The 19,976-nt window shown below is 38.8% G+C and overlaps 2 protein-coding genes across 7 annotated transcripts in view; one reads left to right on the top strand and one right to left on the bottom strand.

Moving 5' to 3' along the window:
- Positions 1-16,940, bottom strand: part of LRP2BP (LRP2 binding protein) — a 56,361-nt gene extending 39,421 nt beyond the window's left edge. For 2 of the 5 annotated variants that reach the window (XR_010939533.1, XM_067721663.1), the window contains exons 1-2: positions 16,596-16,940; positions 15,285-15,381 (exon numbers count right to left, since the gene is read on the bottom strand). Coding sequence is in view for 1 of the 5 variants with exons in the window: in XM_067721663.1 (XP_067577764.1) it covers positions 15,285-15,381; positions 16,596-16,940 (442 nt within the window). In the remaining 4 variants the exon portion in view is untranslated. Of the gene's footprint in view, positions 1-15,284; positions 15,387-16,595 lie in introns of all 5 variants that reach the window. The other 3 variants (XR_010939534.1, XR_010939535.1, XR_010939536.1) reach the window with 2 other exon arrangements.
- Positions 16,941-17,153: 213 nt separating this feature from the next.
- On the top strand, positions 17,154-19,940 carry ANKRD37 (ankyrin repeat domain 37). Of its 2 annotated transcripts, XM_067721674.1 has the most exons (5): positions 17,156-17,400; positions 17,605-17,757; positions 18,624-18,715; positions 19,250-19,453; positions 19,705-19,940. In XM_067721674.1, coding segments are annotated over exons 1-5 (477 nt in total). In that variant the 5' UTR covers positions 17,156-17,373; the 3' UTR covers positions 19,706-19,940. The 2 variants fall into 2 exon arrangements, with proteins under 2 accessions (XP_067577774.1, XP_067577775.1); XM_067721673.1 differs by lacking the exon at positions 19,705-19,940 and having other exon boundaries at positions 17,154-17,400; positions 19,250-19,457.
- Positions 19,941-19,976: the final 36 nt, after the last annotated feature.

Genomic DNA, 19,976 nt, shown 5'->3' with positions numbered 1-19,976 from the left:
ATGCTAACAAATATTTATCTTAAAGAACATACAACAATGAGTAAATGACTGTGTTGTAAAGATTCATTCTCCTTTCTGGCTAGTGTTTGGCCAACATATAAGAGGGCTGGAAAACTTAGAATACTCTATACAGAGGAAGAGAAAGGAAGTCCTTTTAGTTTTTCATGATTTTAAATACCAGATACATGCTGGAAAATCTCAGATATATACTTTCAACTCAGACTTCTCCTTTGAGATCTAGAGTCTTACATGTAGTTTCTACTTTGAAACATGTATACTTGGATGACTGAGGGGAATCTCAAACATAAAATGTCCAAAAACTGACCTCCTGATGGTTCCCTCAAAACTCACTCCTCCCCACTTCTCTATTTTTCAGTCCATGATGCCATTACTTGTATCTCCAAAATAAATCCAGGACCCAGCTCCACCGCTGGGTCAAGATCACCATCCTCTCTTGACCCAACTAGTATAATTTTCCCCTAAACTGGTCTTGGTTCTATGCTTCCCTTCCAATCCATTCATCACAGTCTCAAAACACTTCAATGGCTTCTCACTACATTTTAAACAAGGCTTATCTAGAGTCATTCTCTGCCTCGCTGACCATGACATTGGTCTCTTAATTCCTAGAGCTCACCAAACTCTTCCTCATCTCAGAAACGTTGCATTTGTTCTCCCTTCTACCTGGAATGCACTTCCCTGTGGCTGTTTGCATTAACTGTTTCCTTTTCTTCAAGTTTTAGTTTCAACAACAGGTATTTCCGCCCTATCCCTAAGTTATTCTCTCTCAGAGTACCCAGTTAATTGCTTTCATAGTACTTTAACTTATTTTTAATTATATATTAATTTAATTTCTTCCTCTAGACTGTAAGCTCTATGAAATGGGGCCCATTCTAACCCCCTCATTACTGTATAGCTAGTACCTAGCATAATAGTAGCAAATACTTATAAAGCACTTACTAGGTGCCAGGCCCTGTTAGTATTTTTACAATTAATATACCCTCATAATAGCTCTATGAAATACATATTATTACCCTCTTTTATAGATGAGGAAACTGAGGCACCAAGAGGTTAAGCATTTGTGCCCAAGGATACAGTTAACAAGAAATAGAACCGTATTGGAACCTATGCCCAAAGCTGAAAGATCATTCTCTGAACCATTGTGCTACGTGATCCTCACAGTGACAGGTGCGTTATGAGTCCTCAACAAATATTTGTTGCCAGAATGAATGAAGGAGCCATCAAAAGATAAGTAAGTGGGATATAGTTGAACAGCTGCCCAAACATTCAATGGATAGTGAGGGGTTGGGGACAGCTGGTCCCTTTTCACATCTTCCCTTGGGGTTCAATGAACAACTGAAGCTATATTGCTGAAGTTGGAGTGATAGTTTGCATAGGTACTCCTAGACCTACTTTGCAAACCTCAGCATAATGTGGATAAAGAGGGAAATTCCCTCCTTACTCCATATAGGAACATATAAAGCTGCCTTTAAGTACTAGATAAGAATCAGGATTTTTCATTGTTAATAAAATGAAAATATTTTATAAATGATGTTGAATATATCGGGCAAAATATAAAAATTAGATTTTTAATTTATCATGTGAAAATGGATTTCATACCAAAATGACTCCTATAAATGACATTAATTAGAATGATTTTTATGGAGAAAGGTTGAATATTCCGTAAGCTGGGACCAATTTATCATACTTAAATCCACAACAATAATCTATGGAATTTGACAGAATTTCCCTGGTTTAACAATGTAAGGAACTCTATAGGAAATTTTGCTATGAAGATCTAACAGCAGCTTTATATGAAAACAAATCAACAAAAAATGATACCTCTTCAAAATACAGTTGACCTCGTAGGAAATATGCCAGAGTATCCCCTCTTCTTATTCTTTCCTTCAAGAGGTGCAATGCCTTTTCCAGCAAACTAGCATGGCTGTAATGATCTGATTTTTTAAAAAGTAAAGAATTCCATCTTTATCCATACAATATGAATTTTCTCTCTTAAAGTAATAAATTAAATAGAATTCATCTGACACTGTACTAGTTTCCCTCCTAGTTCTCATTCCTAAAACTGACCTCCTTAGTTCAAGGAAAAAGCACTACCTTAAAAAAAGAAAGCACTATCACAATACCTGACACTGTGCCTTATATAATTAAGAAATATATTGGCTGGTTGTCAAACTAACCCTCTTTTCTACTAGGCAGGAGCTCTAGCAATGCAGTCTACGTGGAATTCTTTAGACAAAGCTGGCCTCTGGGTGAGTGAAATTCTTAATTTGAGCCTTAATTAGAACTACTCTAACTAGATGAGCTAACCATCCCCAATTTAATTTTTTTAAGTCTATAGAAAAAAATGGTAGCTTTAAATGCTAATTTCAAGTAAAGCATGGTACTGTTCTCTTTAACAGAACTGACATCTGGCTTCTCTTTTCCAGAAGGGTGTCCTAAAGTCCTGAGAGTAAAACCAGGATCAGGATCTCATTATGAAACTTCTTCACTGATGATCTGCTACCAGGTAGCTTCAAGCAATTTCACAGATTCTTACAGAAAAGCTAGAAAAGACTGTAAACTTAACCGCTTGCTTGCCAGCAATAAGACTCATATTTCTTGTTTCTTTTGCTCTGGTGTACCTAATTAACTTTTAGTGAAAATATTATCAGGATTTGTACCAGTCTTTTCCTTTCTCCATTGGAAGAGTTTTTGTTTATTAGCAGCATAGTGGGATAGAGAAGTATAAAAGGGGTTCTTGGGCAACTTTTCACTGGTCAACTTCATCCTGTCTCCACAGTAGGTATTCTGTAAATTAAAAAATTATATTAAAAAATAATATGGTAGAATCTTCCCCCAGAAAATGCAAAGAGAGACTCCACTCCAACTTGGCAGTCATTATAAAAAGCATCTTCCTCTCATCACCTAGGGATAGGGCACCAAACTAACAGCTCTGGGATGTGAACATTCCTTCTTAGGAAACCAGGACCCTCTATAGCTATGAGAAGCACAGCACTCCTCCATGTCTGTTTCCACAGCATGGGATTAATGATCAGAGCTGTTTGCAAATCCTTTCTGGCTATGAGATCACACACTCCAGTGAGTCATGTCACCCACCACAGCTGCTGCCACTAGTAGGAATTGGTGACACTGCCCATAGATACAGTTCCTGTGCACTGGTACCTTCCTGTTGCCTTGTAACTGAAGCTCATCAAACTAATCCATTTTAAATGAAAGCATTTGTCTATTTTACCTGGGAATATACTTTATTTTAGGTGTGTTGTTCAGTTTTATCTTCCTGTCTGTATTGGATTGCCATGTTATAAGGTGGATCACAGTTGAAGGGAAAATCAGAGCCTTCATATAAAATGTAGAGGCCACCTCATCTGGGATGAAGGAGTCCAGGTTGGCCTAGGCTCAGGGTAGTGAGACAGCAAACTCAGTTGTTGCTATGCTTTTTTGTTTACTCCTTGGAATTCCACTGTTACAGCAGGCTTTCACCAATCAGGAACAAGCTTCCAGTAAAGGTTCCTGATTGGTGGTGAAGAGAACTCAATAGACCTTTAGTATTATTGGAAAGCAGCATTTATACAATTTTATGATACTATTTTCGACAATAAATTGCTTCATTAATGAGAATGAAGTTGCAGAAAAGGGAGATAATTCAGTATACCAGAGAGAAAAAATCACCGAAGTATCTGTGATTTTGGAAGAGTCATATAATCTTCTTAAGAGTCAATTTCCTCATCTGTAGTTTAGACTATAAGTAGTTTGAACTAGAGGATTTCAAAATGTCTGTCCCTAGATATGTAAAATTCTTTGATTATAGGACTCTAAAAATCTATGGTTGCACTAGTAAATGTAAAAGCTTCCAATGAACTTTAGGGTGAAGCAATATTAGGTGAAGTATTTAGAAGAAAGACAATCCAAATAGGATGATGTCTATAGAACCATCAGTTTACTCAGAAACTGGTTATAGAAGTTTTTATTTCACTGAAGACTTAAGCCCATGTGCTATTGTATCCAAAAAGGCTAAGAAAAAAGTTGACACATTCAGGAAGGTCATCAGAAAAGAAACAAATCAGAAAGCAAAATCCATTTAAACTCACGTTGCCTTCTGTGGTTACAATACTCCACAGGGTTTCTGTTGCTGAAGCTTAAAAGAATATTTGGGGAGGACCTAGAAAATATAAGCAAAGATTTATTGAGCTCTTACTATAGGCCAGGATTTGTTCTTTGTTCTAAGTGCTTTACAGGTACTAACTCCTACAAAACTTTATGAAATACTGGTGGTTATGAGGCCCACTTAATGTGGGAGGAAACTGAGGCACCAGTGAAGAAGTTAAGCAACTTGCCTCAGATCACAGGGCTGGCAGGTGGGACAGCTGGGCTGCCAGAATGCCTGTGTACTTCATCATTATTCCATACTGTTCTCCAAAAAGCAGAGCTAACATGATTGTTTAAAATGGCAGGACTCCCACAAGAGGGTAAGCTAAAATTCAGTACTTTTTAATTTCAGAAAATGAGAACTAAGAGAAGATTTTAAACAGCAAGAATATATGTTTATTTCTGCCAAATCTTGGGATAAGATATAAAATTATAATTTGAAACTTGACAAGTGTTTGCATAGCATGCAGTGAATTTAGAAAATGCTATAATAGAAATTATAGACCTTAATCGATGATGTAAAATCTGAAAGAAATATATGATTTTAAAAGGAAGGGCAGGTGTAGTAGAGACTGACAGTGACCTTCCCAGACCCTCTTTACTAGTTAGTGCCCTATCTCCAGTGCTGTGAATGTTAATTGCTTAAGGTTGTGCAACCACCACCAATATCTAATTCTGGAACATTTTCATCACTTCAAAAGAAACCCTGTAGAAATTAGCAGTCACTCCCCAATCTTTTCCTCCTTTCAGCCCCTAGCAATCACTAACCTACCTTCTGTCTCTACAGATTTGTCTATTCTGCATACTCCATATAAATGGAATCATACAGTATGTGGCCTTTTGTGTCTGGCTTCTTTTACATAATGTTTACAAGGTTCGTGTATGTTGTAGCATGTATCAGTACTTCGTTCCTATTTTTGGCTGAATAATATTTCATTATACGGATATAACACATTTAAAAAAATCTGTTCATCATCTGATGAACATGTGAGTTGTTTCTAGCTTTTGGCTATCCTGAATAACGCTGGTAGTTTTCACATATTTGTTTTTGTGTAGACATAGGTTTTTAATTCTTTTGGGTATAAACCTAGGAAGGGGATTGCTGGGTCACATAGTAATTCTATGTTTAAGATTTTGAGACATTGCCAAACTGTTTTCCAAAGTGGCTTTTTGCTTTTCCACCAGCAACGTGTGAGGGTTCCACATCCTCACCGACACTGGTGATTGTTCATCTTTCTGATAATAGCCATCCTAGTGAATGTGAAGTGTTATCTTGTGGCTCTGATTTGCATTTCCATAATGAAAAATGATGTTGAGACTCTTTTCATGTGCTTATTGGCCACCTGTTTATCTTATTTGGAGCGATGTTAATCCTTTGCCAATTTTGTAGTTGGGCTGTCCTTTTATTGCTGAGTTATAAACATTCTTTATATATTCCAGATACTGGACTCTTATCAGGTATATAATTTGCAAATATTTTCTCCTATTCTATGGGGTCTTTTCACTTTCTTGTTTCTTTTGATCCCTCGATTTTTTAAAATTTGATTAAGTCCATTAAAAAAAAATTCCCAAATCTTTTCTTGTAAATTTTTTCTTTTTTAAAAATCACTTTGAGGTGTTTCTTCCCTCTTTGTTTCCTGGTGCGTGAGGAGAGGGGATTAAGAGCGCTGCTTAAAGGAGCTCCAGAGACGGGCGAGAGCCGTGGCTAAAAGCGCGGACCACAGAGACGGGCCTGAGACGCTAAGGCTGCTACGGCCGCCACCAAGAAGCCTGTGTGCGAGCACAGGTCACTCTCCACGCCCGCCTTCCGGGGAGCCTGTGCAGCCCGCCACTGCCAGGGTCCCGTGATCCAGGGAAAACTCCCCCGGGAGAACGCACGGCGCGCCTCAGGCTGGTGCAACGTCACGCTGGCCTCTGCCGCTGCAGGCTCGCCCCGCATCCGCACCCCTCCCTCCCCCCGGCCTGAGTGAGCCAGAGCCCCCTAAGTCAGCGGCTCCTTTAACCCCGTCCTGTCTGAGCGAAGAACAGACGCCCTCCGGCGACCTACACGCAGAGGCGGGGCCAAATCCTAAACTGAACCCCCGTGAGCTCTTCGAACAAAGAAGAGAAAGGGAAATCTCTCCCAGCAGCCTCAGGAGCAGTGGATTAAATCTCCACAATGAACTTGATGTAGCCTGCATCTGTGGAATACCTGAATAGACAACGCATCAGAAAGGGACTGAGAAAATATTTGAAGAGATTATAGTTGAAAACTTCCCTAATATGGGAAAGGAAATAATTAATCAACTCCAGGAAGCAAAGAGAGTCCCATACAGGATAAATCCAGGGAGAAACACGCCAAGACACATACTAATCAAACTGTCAAAATTTAAATACAAAGAAAACATATTAAAAGCAGCAAGGGAAAAACAACAAATAACACACAAGGGAATCCCCATAAGGTTAACAGCTGATCTTTCAGCAGAAACTCTGCAAGCCAGAAGGGACTGGCAGGACATATTTAAAGTGATGATGGAGAAAAACCTACAACCAAGATTACTCTACCCAGCAAGGATCTCATTCAGATTTGATGGAGAAATTAAAACCTTTACAGACAAGCAAAAGCTGAGAGAGTTCAGCACCACCAAACCAGCTTTACAACAAATGCTAAAGGAACTTCTCTAGGCAAGAAATACAAGACAAGGAAAAGACCTACAATAACAAACCCAAAACAATTCAGAAAATGGTAACAGGAACATACATATCGATAATTAATTACCTTAAATGTGAATGGATTTAATGCTCCCACCAAAACACAGACTGGCTGAATGGATACAAAAACAAGACCTATATATATGCTGTCTACAAGAGACCTACTTCAGACCTAGGGACACATACAGACTGAAAGTGAGGGGATGGAAAAAGATATTCCATGCAAATGGAAATCAAAAGAAAGCTGGAGTAGCAATTCTCGTATCAGACTAAATAGACTTTAAAATAAAGACTATTACCAGAGACAAAGAAAGACACTACATAACGATGAAGGGATCAATCCAAGAAGAAGATATAACAATTGTAAATATTTATGCACCCAACATAGGAGCACCTCAATACATAAGGCAAATGCTAACAGCCATAAAATAGGAAATCAACAGTAACACAATAATAGTAGGGGACTTTAACACCCCAATTTCACCAATGGACAGATCATCCAAAAATGAAAATAAACAAGGAAACACAAGCTTTAAATGATACATTAAACAAGATGGACTTAATTGATATTTATAGGACATTCCATCCAAAATTAACAGAATACACATTTTTCTCAAGTGCTCATGGAACATTCTCCAGGATAGATCATATCTTGGGTCACAAATCAAGCCTTGGTAAATTTAAGAAAATTGAAATTGTATCAAGTATCTTCTCCGACAACAACGCTATGAGACTAGATATCAATTACAGGAAAAGATCTGTAAAAAATACAAACACATGGAGGCTAAACAATACACTACTTAATAAGGAAGTGACCACCGAGAAATCAAAGAGGAAATCAAAAAATACCTAGAAACAAATGACAATGCAGACACGACAACCCAAAACCTATGGGATGCAACAAAAGCAGTTCTAAGAGGGAAGTTTATAGCAATACAACCCTACCTTAAGAAACAGGAAACATCTCGAATAAACAACCTAACCTTGCACCTAAAGCAATTAGAGAAAGAAAAACAAAAAAATCTCCAAAGTTAGCAGAAGGAAAGAAATCATAAATATCAGATCAGAAATAAATGAAAAAGAAATGAAGGAAACGATAGCAAAGATCAATAAAACTAAAAGCTGGTTCTTTGAGAAGATAAACAAAATTGATAAACCATTAGTCAGACTCATCAAGAAAAAAAGGGAGAAGACTCAAATCAACAGAATTAGAAATGAAAAAGGAGAAGTAACAACTGACACTGCAGAAATACAAAAGATCATGAGAGAGTACTACAAGCAACCCTATGCCAATGAAATAGACAACCTGGAAGAAATGGACAAATTCTTAGAAATGCACAACCTGCCAAGACTGAACCAGGAAGAAATAGAAAATATGAACAGACCAATCACAAGCACTGAAATTGAAACTGTGATTAAAAATCCTCCAACAAACTAAAGCCCAGGACCAGATGGCTTCACAGGTGAATTCTATCAAACATTTAGAGAAGAGCTAACACCTATCCTTCTCAAACTCTTCCAAAATATAGCAGAGGGAGGAACACTCCCATACTCATTCTATGAGGCCACCATCACCCTGATACCAAAACCAGACAATGATATCACAAAGAAAGAAAACTACAGGCCAATATCTCTGATGAACGTAGATGCAAAAATCCTCAACAAAATACTAGCAAACAGAATCCAACAGCACATTAAAAGGATCATACACATGATCAACTGGGGTTTATCCCAGGAATGCAAGGATTCTTCAATATACACAAATCAATCAACATGATACATCATATTAACAAATTGAAGGAGAAAAACCATATGACCAACTCAATCGATGCAGAGAAAGCTTTTGACAAAATTCAACACCTATTTATGATAAAAACCCTGCAGAAAGTAGGCACAGAGGGAACTTTCCTCAACATAATAAAGGCCATATATGACAAACCCACAGTCAACATCGTCCTCAATGGTGAAAAACTGAAAGCATTTCCACTAAGATTAGGAACAAGACAAGGTTGCCTACTCTCACCACTCTTATTCAACATAGTTTTGGAAGTTTTAGCCACAGCAATCAGAGAAGAAAAGGAAATAAAAGGAATCCAAATCGGAAAAGAAGAAGTAAAGCAGTCACTGTTTGCAGATGACATGATACTATAATTAGAGAATCCTAAAGATGCTACCAGAAAACTACTAGAGCTATTCAATGAATTTGGTAAAGTAGCAGGATACAAAATTAATGCACAGAAATCTCTGGCATTCCTATACACTAATGATGAAAAATCTGAAAGTGAAATCAAAAAAAACACTCCCATTTACCATTGCAAGAAAAAGAATAAAACATCTAGGAATAAACCTACCTAAGGAGACAAAAGACCTGTATGCAGAAAATTATAAGACACTGATGAAAGAAATTAAAGATGATACAAATAGATGAAGAGATATACTATGTTCTTGGATTGTAAGAATCAACACTGTGAAAATGACTCTACTACCTAAAGCAATCTACAGATTCAATGCAATCCCTATCAAACTACCACTAGCATTTTTCACAGAACTAGAACAAAAAATTTCACAATTTGTATGGAAACACAAAAGACCCCGAATAGCCAAAGCAATCTTGAGAACGAAAAACGGAGTTGGAAGAATCAGGCTCCCTGACTTCAGACTATACTACAAAGCTACAGTAATCAAGACAGTATGGTCCTGGCACAAAAACAGAAATATAAATCAATGGAACAGGATAGAAAGCCCAGAGATAAACCCACGCACATATGGTCACCTTATCTTTGATAAAGGAGGCAGGAAAGTACAGTGGAGAAAGGACAGCCTCTTCAATAAGTGGTGCTGGGAAAACTGGACAGGTACATGTAAAAGTATGAGATTAGAACACTCCCGAACACCATACACAAAAATAAGCTCAAAATGGATTAAAGACCTAAATGTAAGGCCAGAAACTATCACACTCTTAGAGGAAAACATAGGCAGAACACTCTATGACATACATCACAGCAAGATCCTTTTTGACCCACCTGCTAGAGAAATGGAAATAAAAACAAAAATAAACAAATGGGATCTAATGAAACTTCAAAGCTTTTGCGCAGCAAAGGAATCCATAAACAAGACCAAAAGACAACCCTCAGAATGGGAGAAAATATTTGCAAATGAAGCAACTGATAAAGGATTAATCTCCAAAATTTACAAGCAGCTCATGTAGCTCAATAACAAAAAAACAAACAACCCAATCAAAAATGGGCAGAAGACCTAAATAGACATTTCTCCAACGAAGATATACAGATTGCCAAGAAACACATGAAGGAATGCTCAACATCATTAATCATTAGAGAAATGCAAATCAAAACTACAATGAGATATCATCTCACACCCGTCAGAATGGCCATCATCAAAAAATCTAGAAACAATAAATGCTGGAGAGGGTGTGGAGAAAAGGGAACACTCTTGCACTGCTGGTGGGAATGTGAATTGGTACACCCACTATGGAGAACAGTATGGAAGTTCCTTAAAAAACTACAACTAGAACTACCATATGACTCAGCAATCCCACTAGTGGGCATATACCCTGAGAAAAGCATAATTCAAAAAGTCATGTACCAAAATGTTCATTGCAGCACTATTTACAATAGTTGCAGGAGATGGAAACAACCTAAGTGTCCATCATTGGATGAATGGATAAAGAAGATGTGGCACATATATACAATGGAATATTACTCGGCCATAAAAAGAAACGAAATTGAGTTATTTGTAATGAGGTGGATGGCCCTAGAGTCTGTCATACAGAGTGAAGTAAGTCAGAAAGAGCAAAACAAATACCGTATGCTAACACACACATATGGAATCTAAGAAAAAAAAAATGTCATGAAGAACCTAGGGATAAGACAGGAATAAAGTCACAGACCTACTAGAGAATGGACTTCGGGATATGGGGAGGGGGAGGGGTGAGCTATGACGGGGTGAGAGAGTGGCATGGACATGTATACACTACCAAATGTAAGGTAGATAGCTAGTGGGAAGCAGCCGCGTAGCACAGGGAGATCAGCTCGGTGCTTTGTGACCACCTAGAGGGGTGGGATAGGGAGGGTGGGAGGAAGGGAGACGCAAGAGGGAAGAGATATGGGAACATATGTATATGTATAACTGATTCAGTTTGTTATAAAGCAGAAACTAACACACTATTGTAAAGCAATTATACTCCAATAAAGATGTAAAAAAAAATCACTTTGAGGTATGATTGACATATAAAAAGCTGTATATATTTAATGTATACAACTTGATGGCGTTGGACGTAAATATATACCCATGAAACCATCACCACAATCCATGCTAAGTATATTCATCATCTCCAAAAGTTTCTTCCCACCTAATTTATTTGAACACTAAAGCATAAGAGGTACCCTCTTAGCAAAATTTTAAGTATACAACACAATATTGTTAACTGTAGGCACTGGGCTGTACAGTAGATCTCTAGTACTTGCATAACTGAAACTTTATACCCTCTGCCCACCACCTCCTCATTCCACACACACCCCCAACCCCTAGTAACAACCATTCTACTCTCTGCTTCTATGAGTCTATTTTAGATCCCTCGTATAAGTAGGATCATGTTATATTTGTTCTTCTGTGTCTGGCTTATTTCAGTTTGCATAATGTCCTCCAGGTTCTAAGGCTGAATAATATTCCATTTACATATCTTCTCATTATCTTCTCATTCAGTGACAGGCATTTAGGTTGCTTCCTTGTCTTGGCTATTGTGAATAATGCCACAGTGAATGTGGAGGGAAAAACCTCTCTTTGAGATTCTAATTTCAAATCCTTTGGCTATATGCCCAGAAGTGGGGCTGCTGAATCATATGGTAGTTCTATTTTGAATACTTTGAGGAAGAGTGATAGATACTGCTTCCCATAGTGAATGAAGCAATTTACAGACCTAATTTTCAAAGTATTTTGGTTACTTAGTTCTTAAAAAACATTAAGCATGTAAGAAATTTATCAATGGCACCTGCATAAAACAACTGGATAATAAAAATGATTTATTAGATAATTTGGGAAAATGTGTCAAAAGTTTGAAACTCAGCTGTTTTACTTCAAAATTACACATTATTTAAAGTAGCTGGAAAATGTAGAATATTAGATATATGCTTTGAGTAGAACTTATCTTGACATCATATATTACTGTTATTTAGTTGTTTTAATAATTACTTCATTAGTAAAACCAACATTTTATCTATATATTTTCTCCTCATAGGGACAAAGATTAATTTGAGTAGGATGTTAACAAATTTTGACAAATCTGAGTTACTGTAAGAAAATGAGTTTCAACTTTCTACACTAGATAAATTATATATCAAATATATCAATTAGCTATGGCCTACACAAAAAATATAATGCATGCTTTTTCTGAAGGTATTCTATATATTCAGCTACTCTCTGTTTCCTAAATGAAAGAAATAGGTTGCACAATCAATGCAGTAAGAGCCCTCTTATCTGGTATTATTGGGACTTGTAGTATCAATTAAACAAGAATCAAGGTGGAACTTAATGTGAGTGTACAAACATATGATATATATTTTAACTTAAAATATGTAAATGTAAATATATAGTTATTTTCCCAGCTTTTCACTTAGGGTCAGAAGCTATTGCTTTAAATAGAGGATGAATGTGAGAGTTCAGAACTGTCTTTCTTGCATAAACCATATGCATACAAATTCCAGATTATGTTTCTTTAAAATGGAATATGAATTGAAAAATGCCTGTGGAACAATTTGAGGGCAGAACTATTTCTCCCCATCCTTTACTGTTGATTTATCCTCACCTGCTTTGAAAGCATTTTTCTTAGCTACTTGAGGAATCTGAAAGCATTCAATTTAGTCTTCTTAAAAATTATCTCTCTCACTTCTTACCCATATCTCACCAGTTATATAATATTTAATTATATTATATATTATAATAATCCTTATAGTATGGAAAAAAATTCAAACTGCTGTGATCCCAAGTAAATGAGTATTCTACAGAACAGCCTGGTAAGATCTCCCAGTGACCAGTGCAACCGGCAGTGTGTTTTACAGAGGAACTAAAGTGTATTGGTTAATCAGAATAAAAAATTAAATAGTGATCAGAATAAAAAGTAATAAAGTTGTGAGAAATTGTGAGATTTTTCGTTCCTTGTTTTATTAAAACTAGTTTCATACTGGTTTAGGTATCTTCTGTCATTACTAAATCTAGAAAATTAACTAAGTGTAACTTTTGCAGTTTGAGGTGCGACAGCAAAACTAGCATAAATTTCTTTTTCCTTCTTCACAATTTCACAAACAGGAGATTTGTTCTTACTGTAGATCTCAACAACCTCGGTGTTTGATTTCTTATCTTTCCTTATTACATCAAGAATTTTCACCTTTTTACTTAAAGGAAGGACTTTATAACTTCTTTGGCATATCTGAATTGCCAGCATCACTACTCTTGTGCTTTGGGGCCATTATTAAGTAAATAAGGGTTACTTGAACACAGTAACCCAGTAAATCTGATAACCCAGATGGCTACTAGGTGACTAACCTGGACAAACGGATGATTCCTCTCCCAGAAGGGACGGAGATGGAGATGGAGTGAGATTTCATCATGCTACTCAGGGTGGCATGCAATTTAAAATTTATGAATTGTTTATTTCTGTAATTTTCCATTTAATATTTTCAGACCATGGTTGGTCTGAAACCACAGAAATTGAAAATGTGGATAACGGGGGACTACTGTAATTTTCTCTTTCTGTTCCAGGATCCCATCCAGGTTATCACGCTACATTTAGTCATCATGTCTCCTTAGCCTCCTCTGGTCTATGACAGATTCTCAGGTTTTCCTTGTTTTTTTTTTTTATAACTTTGACAGTTTTGTACTGGCCAGATATCCTGTAGAATGTCTCCCAACCTGGGTTTACCTGGTATTTTACTCATGGTTAGACTTGGGTTATGGACTTTTGGGAAGATGCAGAGATGAAGTATCCTTCTCAACACATCAGGGGTGCATGCTATCATCATGACTTATCACTGATAATATTAACAAATACCTGGCCAGGGTAGTATTTCACAGGTTTCTCCACTGTAAAGTTACCTTCCCCTCTTCCTATACTCTTACTCTTCAGAAGCAAGGCATTATGTGTAGCCCACACTCAAAAGAACAGTGTGGGGAGAGGATTAATCTCTGTTTCCTGGAGTGGGGAGTGTCTACGTGAAGTATTTGGAATTCTTTTGTAAAGAAGAGTTGCCTTTTCACTCCTTCTCTTCCTTCCCTTCCCTTCCCTTCCCTCCCTCCCTCCCTTCCATCTACCTATCTGTCTATCTAAATATCTATCTATCCTTTGTGCCACAATATCCTGGAGCAGCAGTTGTTTATAATAACTATATAATTTATTACCTTCTCCAAGAAGTTTGAGTAAGCAAGGCTGGAAGGGTTTATATAATAAGGCACAAGAAGAATTTATTTGTGGGAAATCTTTTGCTTTTACAATCATACAAGGATCATACATGGATTTCCTGACTGCGCATGCCAGTGAAGACAGAATTAGATTTGATTAGTTCAAGCACATCTAGCAGCAATTTAAACATAAGTAGAATCAGCAATGCTTGGAAGAATGACTGTTGAATATGCATCTTAGACCATTTTCCACTTTAGAAAATTGATCCCACTTGCTACATGTTCAGTAAAATCTCCAGTTACTTGCCAGTAAGATATTGTCCCCCAAATGTATTTATTCGGTATATTTTTGTACTCTACCAGCTTTGTTCAGTTTTTAGACGGCTTTTAGGCCCATTTTTAAGACTAAACCAAATACTTACCTGAGATATAAAGAATTTTTTGGAAACATGAGCAATGGACAAGTATGCAGTGATTAATGGGATAAAAGCTTTAACAAGTACAACATTCCCTTTCCTTGTGAAATTTAAATATGTCACCGGAAGTTAACAATAATTACCAGATTTAATGCATGCTGAACAGAATCTTGTTTTCAAGAGAAAGGATGTAATGTGGAAGTGCATCCATTACACAAATATCCCACTGCATGATACGTTAACTGCAAAACCTATGTTTAGAACTCTAGGAACTTCTTTGATAATACCTTGTATTAGTTAGGAAATCCTGAAAATGAACATCTGTGCAAATTTGAAGCTTTGAAAAACAGTACTTACCTAATTGAAAAATATGAGAAAAGGAAAACTGGCAATATGGACATGTGTTCTCATGTATCTCTGATATTCTTTAGCATAAAAATGTACTGTGAATAGTTTAAATATTTAAAAAAAGAACACAAGTACGATTCTATATATGTGTTTGAACATAAATACATATACACGTTTATGTTCGAGTATGCATATAAACAAAGACGTTTAAAACTACCCCTTTGCAAATAAAAGAGCAAAGAGCATTTTGCTCACCATCCAAGTCTTCAAAGATTAACCCGCTGCAGCCGCTGAACAACAGGGCACTGGATGCTTCAGATGAAGAGATTAAGGTGATAACAGGATGGGCAATCTGTGCTTCAGAGGAAATTTAAAGATGAAAACGGGAGGCTCTGTGCTTTGGACAAACAGGCCCTTAGACACATGCATTTCACGAAGAGTTTTAATGAACCCCGCTTCCCATACATAGAAAAGCCCTATAATCATTAACTTGGGATATCTGTTCTTTGTGACGGGCAGTGATCTTTTACCAAGATACATTTGACTGCACGTGTTCCCTAACAACAACAACAAAATCACATATAAAGTAGCCTCCTCCCACCTCTCTGGAGCAGTACCTCAGAGCTATCCGAATGCTGTCTCTGGGGCATTAAGACCCTGAATAAACCCTAACTCACACCTCTCATGTTGTGTATTTTTCTCTCAGTTTACACCTTGGATCACTGCATAAGTCTAGTAATATGAATTACTGCAAAATTATTTTATGGCTCTTATTACAAAATAAACAATAAACCGTAACCAAAATTAGAACTAAAAGACCACCTATCTTCACAGGACAATGAGCTTGTCCTCTACAAGCATTATAACAAACTATCTTTCAGTCCTGCTCTCAAAGGTATCAGCAGATAGAAGGGAATCGCTGAAGATGTTAGGGAAAACACATATATGGCTGGAGCTTTAGCTTTTAGCTAGATTAACCCGAATAAAAAAGTGCTTAGGGAAAGAGTCCAGAGATTATCTGACAGGCGGTCAATGGCTACGGTTTGAAGTCAGGATGTCTGTCTGTTCCTAAAGCTTTACAAAAACGAATGACTCAAGCTAAAGGAATGGCTCAGCATAAAGAGCTCCGGAGAGCCTTCCTCCCGCCACCCCCCAGCGGTTCAGAGCTAGTCCGCCCTGCCCACGGGGAAGAGCCCCAAGGGTCCTCAGCGTCCACGGCCCGGGCCCTTCGTTTATCCCCTAACTCTCCACATGATGAGTGGGGGGCTCCCGCCTCGGCAAGTTCAGGGCTAAAAGCTGGGGACCCTCAACACTTCCCTAGGCGGCAAGGCCAGCACTGCGCCTAACCCACCTCCAAGAGGGGTCACATTACAGTGGTTGGCTCGTTTTACATCATTCCCAGAACGGACATGGTATCATGTTAAACCCGAAAGGGTGGGGTTTGATAAACCATTTAAACCAGATGTTCAGTCCCGGGAGGGCGTGAGCTTTGACAAAGGCGAGAGGGGTGCTGGAGCTGGGGCGGAGGGCGCAGTCCCTGCGGGAAAACCCATGCCCTTAGCTCACCTTAGCCGCCCCTCCTCCTGCCCCCCCCATCGCCCCCTCAGCTTCCGCTTTCCTCCCTAAACGTCCAGGGCCTTGAGGGACAGAGCCAAGCCTAGGGCGATTTTGAACGTGAGACAAGAAGGAATTTTCATTCCTCAGGAGCCGGAGGCTGGGACCCCGGCGCCAGCACCAAGCGTAGCAGCTTCCAAAGGTCGTGTTGCAGCCGAGCTCCTTGTAGCTCCCTGGTTTCCTGGTTACGTGCGTGCCAGCAAAAACCAAAACCTCCGCCCGCGACTTCCGCTTCCCCAAAGGGCCTAAAGAGGTGAGCACGACAGCGTGAGACGTGCCGAACTCAGCGCGCCTCATGGCGGCCGCTGAAGCCCAACCGCCCGGAATCCTGTCCCTCACGACGCACGCGCACAGGGGCTGCGGGGGAGAGGTTCGGGGCCCCGCCCCAAGGTGGGCGGGCCTGACGCCTCACGCTGGGCCAATCAGCTGGCAGACCCGCGCTGCCTCCTCCTCCTTTCTCCCCGCCAGCGTTTCTGGGTTCCCAGTTGCACGTGTCAGTGTTTGTGTACGTGCGGCTGCAGCTGGGCGGAGAAACGCCGGCAGCCCAGGGTTGGGCTGCTGGGGCGCAGCCAGAGCTGTGGCGCGGCGGGGAGGGGCCGGCCCGCTGGCCCTGGGGATCTTTAAATTCTCCTGCTCTTGGGCGGCTTCTGCTCTCTTACCTGTTTGTCTGCAGCGAGCGCCTCACCGCTCTGCTCTCCCAAGCACTCCAGTCCTCTACTTTAGGTGGGAGATGCTGTTGCTCGATTGCAACCCCGAGGTGAGACTCAGGCTGCTTTTGCCCTGCAGGCTTAAGTCTTCTAGGGAGGGCTAGCTAGGGTGATGGCTTACTGACCACTTGGCGTTGCCAAGCCAAGCTTCTTCAGAGTTGGAAGGTTTTTGGAGTGGAGGAAGATGTTCAATCCAGGGAGGGCATGAGCCTTGACAAAGGCGAGGCGGTGCTGGAGCTGTTCTTTTCTCGCAGGTGGATAGTCTGAGGCATCTGCTGGAGACCGGGGCCTCCGTCAACGCACCCCCGGATCCCTGCGAGCAGTCGCCTGTCCACTTGGCCGCAGGTGGCGGCCTTGCTTGCTTTCTTCTCTGGCAGCTGCAGACCGGCGCTGACCTCAACCAACAGGTAACTAGGTAACTGATTGTTGCCGTGTGCAACCCTCCCCCTCCACCCCAAATCCACACAAACACTTCTTAGACGCCGAGATATTCAGTCGTTTCAATTATTAGAAACATGACTGTCGCAGCGATGTCCAATAGAAATATAATGTGAGACACGTATGTTAAGATTTTCTAGTAGCCACATTAATGAAGTAAAACGAAACATGAAAATTTTAGTAACCTAACCCAATTAATCCAAAATATTATCATTTCATATGTAATCAATATAAAACATTACTGATATTTTACATTTTCTTTTCATGTGTCGTCTCCATCTGCTGTGTATTTTACATTTACAGCACATTTCAATTCAGACTAGCCACATTTCAGGTGCTCATTAGCTGGATATATGGTTGCTGGCTACTACGTGGGACAGCATTTCCAAGGTCTACAGTTCATTTCCAAAGGAACAATTGCTCCATTACCAAATTAAAAGTCTCAGGATAGCAATACTTGTGAGGCATGCTCACAACCAATACAATTCCTTACAGAACTTTCTTAGGGTAGTTTTCATCTTCATTGAATATTAAAGTATGATGAATTTTAAATTGTAATTTTTTTACTTCTGTAGGATTGTAGTTTGCTTTTATTCACTTAAAACTTAATGTATGTTTGTAGCTGTGGCTGCACATATTTTTATTAATGACAACTTTGTATTTAATAGGGCACCAAGTGAATTTTATTTTAAAAAAAGAATTAAAAAATTCGGTCCAGTACAATGCATTTCTAACCCCGCTTCCTCAAATAGCTTCCTCAAACAATAGACTTCACCCACCAACTTCCACTAGAGTGTTTCGGGGAGAGACTAAAATGTGCTGTTTTGTCTGTAAGGATGTTTTTGGAGAAGCTCCACTACACAAGGCAGCAAAAGTTGGAAGCATGGAATGCCTCAGCCTGCTTGTAGCCAGTGACGCCCAAATTGAGTAAGTATGAAATCAGTGGCTTCAGATTTTATATTTTCTTGGATTAAACTAATCAGACTCCTACAGCTTAATTACATGATGCTTGCCGTTGATAATGTTAATGTTTAAATGTTAACTTAGGCTGTTAATGACATCTAATACTATGTATTGAATTTGAATAAATAAAAAATGGATCCTAAGCAATCAGAGATACAGTTCTATTCATCTGTCATGGCAGTGTTACATCCTAGTTTTGGTTTAGAAAAGCCATTCTATAGAAGTTCTCACTGACTTCCTTTGCATACTTAACTCATTGTAGTGAACAAAGAATACTCTTTCATTCGTGCAAAAATAAAATGCCCACTCTGTGCTGTACTCTGTGCTAGCCATTGAGGATAAATAGTGAGCAAAAATGGAATTCCTCTATGCTTCCTTTACCTCTTCTATTCTGCAACCAACATTTGTATGAGCCCAAAGCGCCTTTGTTAGGAAGATATAAAAAAAGGCTAAACTACTGTCAACTTTTACTTAACTAATTTTTTGTCTCAAATTCAGTTTATGTAATAAGAATGGGCAAACAGCTGAAGATCTTGCTTGGTCATGTGGATTTCCAGAATGTGGCAAGTTTCTTACAACAATTAAATGTATGCAGACAATAAAACCAAGTGAACAATCCAATAAAGATCATTGTGTTCCAGTGCTCAGACAGAAACGAAGTTTTGGAAGTAAAGAAGATACAAATGGGAAAAGGAAGTGTTGGTAAGGAATTCATAGTTTCTTCTTTCTTCCTCCCTCAAGGATCTCTTATTTAGCACAGAATTTATTGTTTCATTTAAATATTGGCAGTCTTATTTCTAGTATAACTTTTCATTCTCATTAACACATTTTAATACTCGTTGTAGTAACTACTACTAGATTCTAGAAACCAAAAATTGTCCTGCATGGTGGAAGATTGGGAAGGAAACCTTTTTTAAAAAAGTTTTTAATGTTAATATGTTTTTTAACAACAGATGTCGTATTGGTTATGAAGAGGTGTGGAGAAGGTCTTCACTTCCTGCAGATCTACTGCTCAGCTACAAGCTATGGCTTTTGGCTCACCAAGTGTGTCTAAACACCTTCTAAGAAGGAGGAAAACTTTCTTCTAAGTGAAGATAACATTCAAGAATACATGTATTTATATGCCTGTAACATTCTGGTTGTGCATGCTTTGTCTTTTAATTTATTAAAGGAGTGTCTAAAGAATAAATTCTTTTCTTTGTGTAATATTTACAACCTTTACAAA

Source organism: Pseudorca crassidens, chromosome 21, assembly GCF_039906515.1.
Source record: "Pseudorca crassidens isolate mPseCra1 chromosome 21, mPseCra1.hap1, whole genome shotgun sequence".
NCBI classification, from domain to species: domain Eukaryota; kingdom Metazoa; phylum Chordata; class Mammalia; order Artiodactyla; family Delphinidae; genus Pseudorca; species Pseudorca crassidens.
Note: the sequence above shows the minus strand (reverse complement) of the source record. Positions and strands in the feature narration are given on the sequence as shown.

What these genes read in the sequence shown, in the direction of transcription:
- ANKRD37 (XM_067721673.1), top strand. Translation starts at nt 17,374, where the DNA reads ATGCTGTTGCTCGATTGCAACCCCGAG. An exon ending in GCGCTGACCTCAACCAACAG is followed by an intron (nt 17,758 to 18,623) that starts GTAACTAGGTAA and finishes TTTGTCTGTAAG; the next exon opens with GATGTTTTTGGAGAAGCTCC. An exon ending in GCCAGTGACGCCCAAATTGA is followed by an intron (nt 18,716 to 19,249) that starts GTAAGTATGAAA and finishes TCTCAAATTCAG; the next exon opens with TTTATGTAATAAGAATGGGC.